Source organism: Phoxinus phoxinus (genome assembly GCF_949152265.1).
Source record: "Phoxinus phoxinus genome assembly, chromosome: 5".
NCBI classification, from domain to species: domain Eukaryota; kingdom Metazoa; phylum Chordata; class Actinopteri; order Cypriniformes; family Leuciscidae; genus Phoxinus; species Phoxinus phoxinus.
This window is the reverse complement of record NC_136880.1, coordinates 26,180,451-26,193,649: the sequence shown is the minus strand read 5'-3', so window position 1 is coordinate 26,193,649 and position 13,199 is coordinate 26,180,451. Positions and strand designations below refer to the sequence as shown.

At 35.7% G+C, this 13,199-nt stretch overlaps 1 protein-coding gene across 6 annotated transcripts in view; it reads right to left on the bottom strand.

Moving 5' to 3' along the window:
• The window catches only part of cdh7a (cadherin 7a), a 95,550-nt gene that overhangs the window by 81,081 nt on the left and 1,270 nt on the right, over positions 1-13,199 (bottom strand). For all 6 annotated transcript variants that reach the window (XM_079611846.1, XM_079611849.1, XM_079611843.1 and 3 more), the window contains one exon: positions 11,911-12,009. Coding sequence is in view for 2 of the 6 variants with exons in the window: in XM_079611843.1 (XP_079467969.1) it covers positions 11,911-12,009 (99 nt within the window). In the remaining 4 variants the exon portion in view is untranslated. The remainder of the gene's footprint in view (positions 1-11,910; positions 12,010-13,199) is intronic.

Genomic DNA, 13,199 nt, shown 5'->3' with positions numbered 1-13,199 from the left:
TTAAAATAAACATGGGAATAGTGTTTATCAAAACAAAAGGTACCGACTTGGGTATTTACAATTTTTTTAAATGTGACGATACCAGCATTTCCCCCTAGCATTTTGAACGGATTCTTAAACACCTCTGATTGGCTGTTGTGTTCACAAGCTCAACATATATGTCTGTGATTGGCTACAATGATCAAAGCTTCCAAAACATGTTGTAAATAGACATCTTTGAAAGCAGGCGTCTATCAGCGGATCCCTAATATATCCACTGATAGATGGATCCCCTGATAGTCAGACGCCTGTTTTCAAATGCTCCCGTGTGTATCTGTGAAAGCGCTCGGCGAAGAACGTCAAAGATGCCCATCAATGGTATAAAAGTCGAAGTGAGTCCAGATTTTGGACTTGGCTGGGGCATCTATTATTTTAATCACTGTTATCTGCCATTCTATTAAAAAACTATTTTTCTTAGACTAAACTTATGTTCACGTTCCCCCCTTTCATGTGTTGAGTGCCACCTCGAGGAGCCATAAAGTAGCGACGCATGGAGCAGGGAAACCTATTTAGAGCGCCTTATTTTATTAATTAAAATATCGATATACTCCTATAGTGTGATGTCTTGTTTGCCAAGTATACCCCTTGTGTATTTCAGCCCCATTGTTTGTTGTGTTCCTTGTCAAGTCTTGTTCTTACAGTAATGGCAGTATATTTGGTGTGCTCATTCAGTTCCTAGTTCTCTGGTTTTCTTGTTTGATTTGTTGGTTTATTTTTTGTTAATAAAATAACTGCATTCGTATCCAACTCTCCCTCGTTTTTTTTTAGTTCACCAATTATTACAAAGGCATAGACATATCTTTAAAATGCTTCTTTCTAAGCTTGGGGGGGGGGGGGGGGGGGGGGAATCATCATAAATACATTACAGGTCCTTAATTCTAATTTTAGTCTGCGAATGTTGAATAACATCACACCACTTTGGATGGAGATGCTAAGATAAAAATAACGGAATAAAATTCTAATAAGCTTAATTATCTTTTAATGAGTGGAGGTTATGGCACTGAATATGCTGTGTGTGTGTGTGTGTGTGTGTGTGTGTGTGTGTGTGTGTGTGTGTGTGTGTGTGTGTGTGTGTGTGTGTGTGTGTGTGTGTGTGTGTGTGTGTGTGTGTGTAATATTATATTAAAATTATTATTATAAGGACACTTTTGAGTGTAAGTTAATGTCCCTCAACTTGACCATTTCAGTGGATTTTTGGTGGACTCAGAGGAGCATGTTGTAGGCTATGCAATTGGTTTGCTAGGAAACAAGATATATTTATAGTTTCAACATGATTTTTTCTTCAGACATTCCCCTTTAAATGCAATGTGTGTGTATGCGTGTGCTGAGGCAGACAGCCTAAAAGAACTCTGGAAGTGACACCTTGCAATCACACCAAGCTTCTCCCTATTAACTACTGAGGGAAGTAATTAAGACCTGTTCCTCAAACGACAAGCTGAGGTGATGGAGAAGGATAGAAAAGAACAAAGTAGTTCTGTTCCAAGAGCTGCCTCACAGCCAACAAAAGCAGCTAAAGCGGAATCCAATGGACATTGAGCCTAATAAACAACTGGTTTGGAATGCTCTACATGGGAAGAAATGTCATGCGCCACACAAATAGTGGACCGCATGCGAAACACACGGGAGACGCAAATCACAACTGAATATGTGTAGTGCCTGCCCACTTTTTCAGCGGCCTTGGTTCCAGAAAAGTATTTTGAGAGCCTGGGGAGATTACTTCATTCACAGTGCTTTGAAAGGGGGTGGTTTTGCAGTGATTTGCTCTCTACGATTTTCTGATTGGTAGACCTTTCTTTGCAGAAGCAAATTATTTTTTCACCAGGAATTCTGCTGCTAAACACAATAATTCAGGCTTCAACAAAAGCACATATCTATAGCTCATAATAGGTAAATCTTCAAAGGTTAAAGCTATCATTAAAAATCTATTTCCTTATGGAGAAAATGAATGAAACTTGCTTCCGGAAGCCAACTGTTGCAGACGACATGGGCAGAATGGCGCAAGATAATCTAATAAGCATAAATATACATGACACACATTTTCAGTGAAACAGTTTTTAAAGGTGAAACGTAACTTGTTTGTTTGAGTGGCCAGTCTGGTCTGTACGTAATAACATTTTTACAACACAAAATGTACATTGATTTCACTTCAAATAACTAATGACTAGTAACACATTGCAGCAGGTCAAATGTGAGACATATGTTGCGTCATTCCGTTTCAACTCAATCAGAGGTCCTCTGCTAAAAAAATAATATTTTGATTTTTTTTTTCTGGTGAAAGAAATACATAATGGAAAAAGAAAGTCAAAATATGAAATGTCATGGATGTATATTTACTGAGTAATCCATTATTTTGTCGAGGGGGGTCATGACAATTTTCACATGAGATTTGGAGCCAAATTACAGGGGGGTAAAAAATTACTTTAGAAAGATGGCAGCATCATTATTTTATTTTTAGATAAAGATTGGTAGATCTTAGTAAAATAAGTTTACTTAAGCAATCTTTGTGGCATTATATGCCAACGGTGACAGTTCACAGATGGGGAAAAGCACTTCTTGCTTTTTTTGCCTGAAATTATCATGCCTGTAACTTAAAGATATCTTAATTTTTATTCTTTTGATATCCATATTTTAAGGCCATATATGGTTCAATTCCATAGTTATTTGGATCTCAATATGGCTCTAAGAGTAAACTGTTGAATTGTACACCTTTTCATTGGCCAAAACCCACTGGGTCACTTTGCATGCAGCTGATACTTTTTTCTTTTAAAGAGGAATACCTGAACAACAAATAATGTTGAAACTAGAAATTTACCTATCTCGTTTTTTTCTATCAACACAATTGCATAGAACATACCTGTCTGAGTGCCATACATACTCTTTTTCCAAAGTTTGCGTGCCTGTCACTCAAAAATTATTAAAGATGTCTTAATATCCTTCTTTATTCTTAATAAACTTTTCTTTTGGAATTATAATTTTTAAGGTCCTATGGTTCAATCACATAGATATGGGGATCCCCATGTGGCTCCATGTTCAAATAGTTTTCCCATTTTCAATGGCAAAAAAAAAAAAAAGTGGCTAACTTGTCAAACAGCTGATACTTATTGTGTTTAAAGGGGAATGTCTGAAGAACAAATAATACTGAAACTAGACATGTATCCAGTTTCCTTTTTATCAGTATAACTACCGGTACATACAACAGCCCTCTCTGAGAGCCAACATTTCTGAATAATTTGATGTTTACTGTTTTTTTTTTCCCCTGAAGTTTACATACATGTAACTCAGGAAGACAAGTGTTAAAGATATTTTAAAACAATTTTAGATTCTTGTTCCTATGAAACTTTTCTTTTGGAATCTTTCAATACAGTAGGTATTGGGATGTCGATGTGGTCAGACAGTCACATGTAGTTACTTATGATACTGCGTAGTTTAACTCTTTGTAGTTACAGAAGCTGTTAAAATGGTCAAAATCCCTTCTTCCAAATATCCATGAAACTGATTCAAATATAGATTATTATTATAAGGACACTTTTGAGTGTAAGTTTATGTCCCTCAACTTGACCATTTCAGTGGATTTTTGGTGGACTCAGAGGAGCATGTTGTAGGCTATGCAATTGGTTTGCTAGGAAACAAGATATATTTATAGTTTCAACATGATTTTTTCTTCAGACATTCCCCTTTAAATGCAATAAGTATCAGCAAAGTGAACCACATTTAGTTTTTGACCATTGAAAATGGGTAAAACACAACAAATTGAACATGGAGCTGCATTGAAATCACCATATCTATGGGATTGAACCATAGGGCCTTGAAGACTTCAAAAGAAAAGTTTGTTTAGAACCAGAATCTAAAATCATATTGAGATATCTTTAATACTTTTTGAGTGACAGGCACGCAAACTTTGGAAAAACAATATTTATTGCACTCAGACAGGTATATTCTATTATTCTGCAATTGTGTTGATAGAAAAAAAAAACATTTCTAGTAACATTATTTGTTGTTCAGATATTCTTTTTTAAAAGAAAAAAGTATAAGCTGTATGCAAAGTGACCCACATTTGGTTTTTGGGGTCTGAAAAAGTGTACAATTGACCAATTTACTCATGGAGCAGCATTAAGGTACTGGTACTGAACTATAGGGCCTTTAAAATAAAGATACCAAAAGAAATGTTTGTTAAAAACCAAAATATAAAAAGATATTAAGATATCTTTAATACTTACAGGCATTACAATACTTGAGTTTATATGCAAACTTCGGTCAAAAAACACAAGTGTTTTCCGTTTTTTGAACTATCACCGTTGGCATATAATGCAACAAGGATTGCTAAAGTAAACAGATTTTACAAATAGACCTACCTATTGTGCAAAATAAAATCTAGAGCTAAAGTCATTTTCCCCTCTGTAATTTGGCCCCAAATTTGTCATTTTGACCCCCATCTACAAAATAGTGGGTTACTCAGTAAATATACATACATGACATTTAATAATTTAGCTTTCATCAATTTTTATGTTTGTCTTTCTTCAGAAATAAAAAATAAAATAAAAAAATTGAGCTGGGGAAGTTTCCAAAATTTGGTTGATTTGGCGGTGGATTGACCCTATTGTGACCTGATGAAGAGCGTTCAGTTCAGCTGTGAGAAGACTTTCATGACTACATGAAGCATTGCAATCCACAAGCTTTCAATACATGATAATTACTGATCTATGGAGCAACAGGACTGGAATTAGCAGGGATTGTGAACATGGGGTGCATCAATCTTGCTTCAAAAGTTTCTCCCATAGGCCCACTGCTGTTGATTTTTCTCTATCTCCCTGGCTTCAATGAGAGGGAAGGTATATCAATACCAAGTCGATTCCCCTACTGCAAGGGTGTGAGACACATAGTGTTGGAAGTCCTAAATTGTTTCCAGCTTGAACAAGGACGTCCGCAAGAGCTCCTGTTTGTCTCTAAGCGTCAGCATTAACAAGTGAATCAATTACAGGGGCTCTATATGTTCCCCCAGGATGTCAGTAAGAGGACATACAACTAGAAGTGCACCTAACCAGAGAAAAGTGAAATTGCAAAATCACAGGCAGGCTTCAAAGAGTACTTTTGTTGTTCCAGCTATTAAACAGCAAAAAGCTTCGTGAAATCAGTATAAATTTGTGATTGTTATATTCTCTTTGTTGTTTCTTTGTAAGTACAAAAATAAATACCTTTGTTGATTTTTTTCACTACTAATAAAAAACAATTAAAAATAAATTTCAAGACACACAAGAAATGCCAAAACATGAATTTGTATTTTTTGCCATTAGTTTATCTATTCATTTTTAACAAGACAAGAAATAAACTGAAGTCTCTTTCAGATTTCACGTTCAAATTAATTTTCCCCCATGGCTATACACAGCCAGTGGAGCTGTGAAGTATTCATTCATTTTAATATCTGGCAACACATAACTCTTGCTGTCAAAGGCATTTGACACACAGGTACTTTGCTGTGAGTTTCAAATCCCGGAGACATGAAATCCATATTTATGCTGGATATTCTTATTGTGTTTATTCCAGGAAACAAGCATAATGGAGCAGTCATTTCAATATTTACTAGCAAGCCTGCCATGTGACAGAACATATTCTCATTGATATTTCTGAGCTGTAAATATGACTTGAAGTATCACGTAGGCCTGTAATAAAATAATATGCAATGTAATCCCACAGGTTCTCTGAGAGATCACATATTGCCTACCGTCAGTGTTGGGCAAGCTACTTGGAAAATAGTGTGCTAAGCTAGCAGTTACTCTACATTAAATGTAGCTTCACTACACTGAAGCTACCACCCTGGGAAATGTAGCAAGCTAAGCTACAGCCATAGGGCAAAAGTAGTTTACTACATCTAAGCTATTTTTTTTTTATTTCATTTTTATATTGAACCAACTTCATTTCAAGTCAATGCTATCTCAGTGATCAATAAATAATAATAATAACAAAACCATAACTATATAAAACTATAACAAAACCAGGTCTCGAGAGTGTGTCTTTCCAGTATGTAAATGTATCAAGTGTCAGCCAGCCCAAGGATTGAGATCGATTGAGATTGGTACGTGATGTCACCATCCGGAGCAGAAGGTGGTGGTAATGCATCAAAAAGTTGGTTTAGGGCTCTATGAAATCTATTTTATTTTCCCCCACATTCCAAATTCAGAATTTTCTGTTTTAATTTCTGTATTCTATATATTATAATTTTTTTCAGTAAAAAAATTTTTGGACTCCCATTTTAATGGTTAAATCAAATTTTAGTAATCAAATAGCATGTCTAATTAATTGAAAAAAATTAAACATACAATTTAACAATTATTTATATAAAAAAGAAAGAAAAAAAAGAAAGGTGAAAGTCGAAAAATTTGAATATCGTGCAAAAGTTCATTTATTACAGTAATTCAACTTAAAAGGTGAAACTAATTTATTATATAGACTCATTACATGCAAAGTGAGATATTTCAAGCCTTTATTTGTTATAATTTTGATGATTATGGCAACCCTTCATTAAGCTTATGAAAACCCCAAATTCAAAATCTCAGAAAATTTGAATATTACATGAAATCAAAAAAAAAAAAAAAAAAGGATTTTAAATACAGAAATGTCAGCCCTCTGAAACGTATAATCATTATGTACTCAGTACTTGGTTTGGGCCCCTTTTGCATTTTGAATTACTGCCTCAATGCGGCGTGGCATGGATGCTATCAGCCTGTGGCACTGCTGAGGTGTTATTGAAGACCAGGATGCTTCAATAGCGGCCTTCAGCTCTTCTGCATTGTTCGGTCACAGGTCTCTCATCTTTCTCTTGGCAATGCCCCATAGATTCTCTATGGGGTTCAGGTCAGGCGAGTTTGCTGGTCAATCAAGCACAGTAATTCCAATGATCATTGAACAGGTTTTGGCACTTTTGGCAGTGTGGGCAGGTGCCAAGTCCTGCTGGAAACTGAAGTCAGCATTTCCATAAAACTTGTCTGCTGAAGGAAGCATGAAGTGCTCTAAAATGTCCTGGTAGACGCCGGCTGCGTTTACTCTGGACTTAATAAAGCACAGTGGACCAAAGTCCTCTTTTCTGATGAGAGCAAATTTTGCATCTCATTTGGAAACCAAGGTCCCAGAGTCTGGAGGAAGAATGGAGAGGCACACAATCCAAGATGCTTGAAGTCCATGGTGAAGTTTCCATATTCAGCCATGTTATCGGCTGGTGTTGGTCCACTGTGCTTTATTAAGTCCAGAGTCAACGCATCCGTCTACCAGGACATTTTAGAGCACGTCATGCTTCCTTCAGCAGACAAGCTTTATGGAGATGCTGACTTCAGTTTCCAGCAGGACTTGGCACCTGCCCACACTGCCAAAAGTGCCAAAACCTGGTCCAGCATCAGTGATACTTAGCAGTTGTATTTCCGAACTTTAGCTTTAGAAATGCCTGAGAAAATGTAGCTTGTGTGGACGCTACCGCACTACTTGATTAAAAAAGGAGCTTCGCTACTGAAAAGCTATTTGATTCAGAAAACCGCGACGCTACCACCACGCTACTGAGAAATGTAGTTAAACTAGTAGCCACTGCCCAACACTGTATACCGTATTACATGTAATTGCAGATTTATTCAATAATTGCATGTTTTACCTTAAAATGTAAGTCAGCGTAAACACAATCCCATTGCAAGTACACTTAGATATGTTTTATGTTCCTTTTAAATTATGTTTTAAGTGCAAAATAAGCTTCTAAGATCTCCTACATTCAAGAATACATGTCAAAGGGGGTATTCAACAACAAGGTTGATGTGCCCAATGCTTGACCTGAGGATGTCATTGACATTAGCCTGTGTGTGTGTGTGTGTGTATGTGTGTGTGTGTGTGTGTGTGTGTGTGTGTGTGTAGCGAGCAGGATGGGATGCTGTAATGCTTTAATGGGGACATCCGTTAAAAAAAGAATTTCTTTGCATTTTGTAGTTCCTTGAGGCAGTTTTACTCAAGAGTCTTTTTATCAGCAAACAGTTGAGATGTCCATTAATAGTTAAATGCCTTGATTTAATTCATTTACAGTGAAATAAAAGGCGTGTCTTATAATGAAAACAGGCCATTTGCTAATCTTTGTAAATGTTTATGATTTCTCAAGTCTGATTTATAATTGTGTAAAAAACATACTATGGTTGCAACAGTATCTTACCAAACACTAACAATGTGATTATTATTTTTAAAAAGGAAACCTACTTGTTATTGAATGTTTTTCAAAAGAAAATTATGAATCACTCAAAAATATGAATCACTTTTGTTTATTTAACATGCTCAGCGTGCTTTCTAAAAAAAATTATCTTACATTAAAACAAAGCAGGAAAAAAAACGAATGTAATGAGTAATGGTACTGCTGTCTGCGTCATAAAATGAAAATGGTGTGTTGCTTTGTAAACTATAATGATTTTTTTTTTTTTATTCCCTGAACAACATCCTGAATTGTACAGATGGTGTTTTCATGTTATATATATTTTCATATATATATATATATATATATATATATATATATATTATCAAATGGTTTAGAGGCCTGTTAAATAAACGTATTTAATTATGTTTAATTAACTGATATATGAATTACATTTAAAGTTAAATAGGCCATATGAGGAATCCTGTTTTGGTTTTCATAAACAAGTTTACTTATAAACAAGTTTTACTTTCAGAACTCAAACCTTCATCTTGAGTGAAACAAGAGCATTCAGTTCAACTATTACACATAAACAACTAAATATCAACAACCCCTATTTGGTGTGTGGAAACTTGGCTTATCCAGTCACAGTGGGGCAAAATGGAGCAGACTGAATATATGCTATTATTCCTTAACACAAAATAACTAATAATAAAAGTAAAATGTGGGCAAGTCTCGCAAACCTTATGTTTCTGGCCATGTGTATTTCCTCCATAAAGTTAGACAAAACCAAGCAGGTCCCTCCCTGATAAATTCAGTCTGACTACAGTATAGTTTGTGCAGAAGTATGGACTGTTTTGTGAATGTGACCTGTCACAATGCAAAAAGCTTGTCAGTTAAGCACAACAATGTGCTTTTCAGCATGTGAAAAGAGCATTTACAGTATATGGGTGTCTTAAAGGAACAACAACAAAACGCTTCCCATTTTCTAAGGGGCAGAGGATATTGATTGTACAAAAGAGCTCCACAATGTTATGCACCAGTCAAGAATGGCAGACAGATTTAAAAATACAAATCAGTTTCTGACACTATGGGAATAAAAATAGTCCAAATGTATCATCTTACAAAACATCACTACAACAATATATCGATTTGTTTTATGTTAGCTGTGTCTGTTAATAAGTGATGTGTTTTTTTTTCACCAGTCAAATATTTTTAATAAACGGGATGCTATAATCAAAACTGAAAGTGTATTCTCGGAATACTTAAGAAATGTACATGAAGTTAATTTTGTGTGCCACAGCAACCAAAATATGAAATTGATCAATTACTCCAATCATGAGGATATTCGATTCTGGTTTCACTTGTTTTTATGGTCCCTTTAACACATTCTGTTGACTATAAGTAACATTGCATCTACATATCTATTAACTCTCATTAGAGTGTTAGAAGAATATTAGTAGAATGGTAGGGTTAGGGTTAGAATAAGTTGACATGTAGTTGCAAAGTAACTTAGGGTGTATTCACACCAGGAAAGTCTGCTAGTTCACTTGGTCCGGACCAAATACAATGTTTTTTTTTTAACGTTTTGTTTGGTGTGGGTCGCTTTCACACTGCCCTTTTTGCAAGTGAACCAAAATTTGGAAACAAAACCACACGTGTGCTAAGGTCATCCATTCATTGTACAGAAATTCGAACCGTACCAGAGTTCGTTTGGAGCCGGACCGAGACCACCTCTTCAGCGGGGTCTCGGTACGGTTGTTTGGTCCGCACCCGAGTGAATTGCTGTATTCACAGATTTCACACCTGCCCATAAGATCCTCACCAAGGGGTAAACAAACTTGAGTTGGACTCAATCGAACCAAACATGCCAGGTGTGAATACACCCTTAGAATGTCTGTTGGAGGACCATCACAATAAAGAGTTAGCAGATATTAAGCAGACAGTCTACTAATACTCTTATAGTTGACATGTAGTTGCAAGGTTACTTATAGTCAACATAATGCTCAAAAGGGACCATCAAAATAAAGTGCTATCTCGATTCTTAACCAGCTTCATGTTTCAGACACTAAATATAAGGTTACAGCTCATTGTATAGTATGAAAAAATACTATCCATCAAATCCACAATACACATCCACTATACCATCAAAATGCAGCCATCTGTTATTGAATGAGTAAATTAGATTTTACTCGAGCTAATATACAGTAACACATTTTCCTGCCCCTAACCTCAGAAATTAAACAGGAAAAAAAGTTCAGAATACCCCTGACCTTGGCATAAGTCAAAATCAATGTGTCCCTGCCAACATCTCAGTCTGGTTTTCAAAAAATTTACATTTGCTTATTGAAAATCTTGTTTGCAAAAGAAAAAGCACCCACTTTCACTTTTAGTTTTATATAAATTGTATATAATATATACAGTTTTACAAATACATGACTTACAGCAAGACCTTGTGCATGTCCTCTGCCTCATTAGCAAACTAAATCATTGAATTCTAATTCATGTTTATTTCACATCTTAGCTCACAAGTCTCAACCCAATAACTCGAGCCCTGAAAAAATGACAAATTGGTCTGCATTTCTGATTGAGGCAGAACTGTTGAAGCAGATATATCCTTCTGTTATTAAAGTCTACAGCAGGGCCTCTTTCATCCCTAAAATGTCACAAAGATAACTGGGATAATACGGACTCTATGACACATCTACAACACTATCCTTCCATCACAGGAGAGATCTGTGAGCATGCAAAAATTAAAAGGGGCAAAAGCCAGTATTTATGGTTGAATGTCACTTACAAAGAGTGCAGAAAATGGATCATAACTCATATTTTCAGAGTCAATATATGTGCACAGGCAAATGTAAAATATTTGCATCATATTTTGTAAAAAAAAAAAAAAACAGTATTTTTATATGGATTGCATGCTTGCCTATCTGTATCCAAAGTATAAAATGCTGGGTGAAAAAAAGTGAAAACTGAAGTATGAAAGCATGAAACACTAACACTGTTTTGTGCTTTTAAGATGCTATTAAGATGCTATTGTTTTGACAGGTTGTTTTGACACAGACTCTGTGTATATGCAGTATGCACATGTAGCATAGCATGTGCTGCATGTAGACAAACTGAACATTGAAGTGTCGACAATTAGCAATCAGTTGCTTGACAGGTCAATCAGGCAAAATCATGCACTTACTAGAGAACCACACATAAAGAGTCTTATAATAATTAGTACATTTTTCACATACAGTACTTGTCAATCTAAAAAATATATTATATGAAAAGTAACAAAGAAAAAAACGAAAGACATCATAAAACTTTATTAGTTGCTGAACCTCATAGCGCAATAGCCATTAGCCATGTCTCCAAAGCAATACAATGGTTTGACATTGCTTCAAGACATAAATGGATTAGTTTACCACAATTTGAGGAAAGACAATTATTGCCCATATACAGTGGACTAAAAATTTATTTTTCAGAACTCAACAAAAGGCTATCATTTTAAGACATAGCTATTTTGGGGAAAATTGCTATTATTCCCCTTTTTCAGTGATTGCAAGTATTCTGCTAAATTTCCATGTCAACGTAATGGGTACATGAGTACAAGTCCACTTAAATATGAGTTTTAAACCAAATACTGGAAAAGAGAGGGAAAGGGACAGGGGTGTTTTTTTTAAAAGAAAAGAGATTAGGATGTCAAGCATTTGAGATGTCAATCTCCTCACCTTGAAAGTAGACGAGAGTAGGCGTTTGCAGGCAGGGAAGCGATCAAAAAAAGAGCTGTTAAGACGGACAATCCCCTCTTCTCGTAGTGGACCAGCAATCTGTGCAAGCAATAAAGAAGGTATCACATTTGTGTTCTTAGTAACTTAGGCTACATTTTTGTTATAATATTGCAACTGTGTATTTTTCCCCCACCAATTTAAAGAACTTTTGCTGATAATTTACTCACCCCGATGTCATCCAAGATGTCCATGTCTTTCTTTCTTCAGTCGAAAAGAAATTAAGGTTTTTGATGAAAACATTTCTCCATATAATGTACTTCACTGGCGACCAAACGGTTCAAGGACCAAATGACAGTTTCAGTGGCGCTTCAACGGGCTTTAAACGATACCAGACGATGAATAAGGGTCTTATCTAGCGAAAGGCTCGGTCATTTCAAAAATAAATAAAAAAGTTTACCTTTTATAAGCACAAACGCTCGCCTTGCTCTGTTCAATGATGCGCGTTCGTGACATCACGTTACACACAATTACGTTGAAAAGGTCACGCTTCTATGAAAAGTAAAACATTTCCATCCTGACGAAAATTTTCTTTTAGGCTTTTTAATATTACAACACCCAGGATACGCACACGCAATGGGCATTTTAAATGATAAACTGACACAAAGACATTTGAATATGTGCCTTTTCAACGTAATTGCGTATTACGTGACGTCACGAACGCGCATCATTGAACAGAGCAAGGCGAGCGTTTGTGCTTATAAAACGTAAACTTTTTAATTTATTTTTGAAATGACCGAGCGTTTCGCTAGATAAGACCCTTATTCATCGTCTGGTATCGTTTAAAGCCCGTTGAAGCGGCACTGACACTGTCATTTGGACCTTGAACCGTTTGGTCACCAGTGAAGTACATTATATGGAGAAATGTTTTCATAAAAAACCTTAATTTCTTTTCGACTGAAGAAAGAAAGACATGGACATCTTGGATGACATCGGGGTGAGTAAATTATCTGCAAAAGTTTTTTTTAAAAGTGAACTAATCCTTTAAGTAGTACCATAGTACCATAGTAATAATGTCGTTATGGGGGGTTATTGGGGGGTTTTGCTCACAAAAAGTATTCTTGTTGCTTCATGATATTAAGGTTGAACCACTGTAGTTACATGGACTATTTTAACAATGTTTTTACTACCTTTCTGGGCCTTGAAAGTTGCAATAATGTTGCTGTCAATGGAGGGACAGAAAGCTCTCAGATTTCATCAAAAATATCTTAATTAGTGTTCCGAAGATGAAC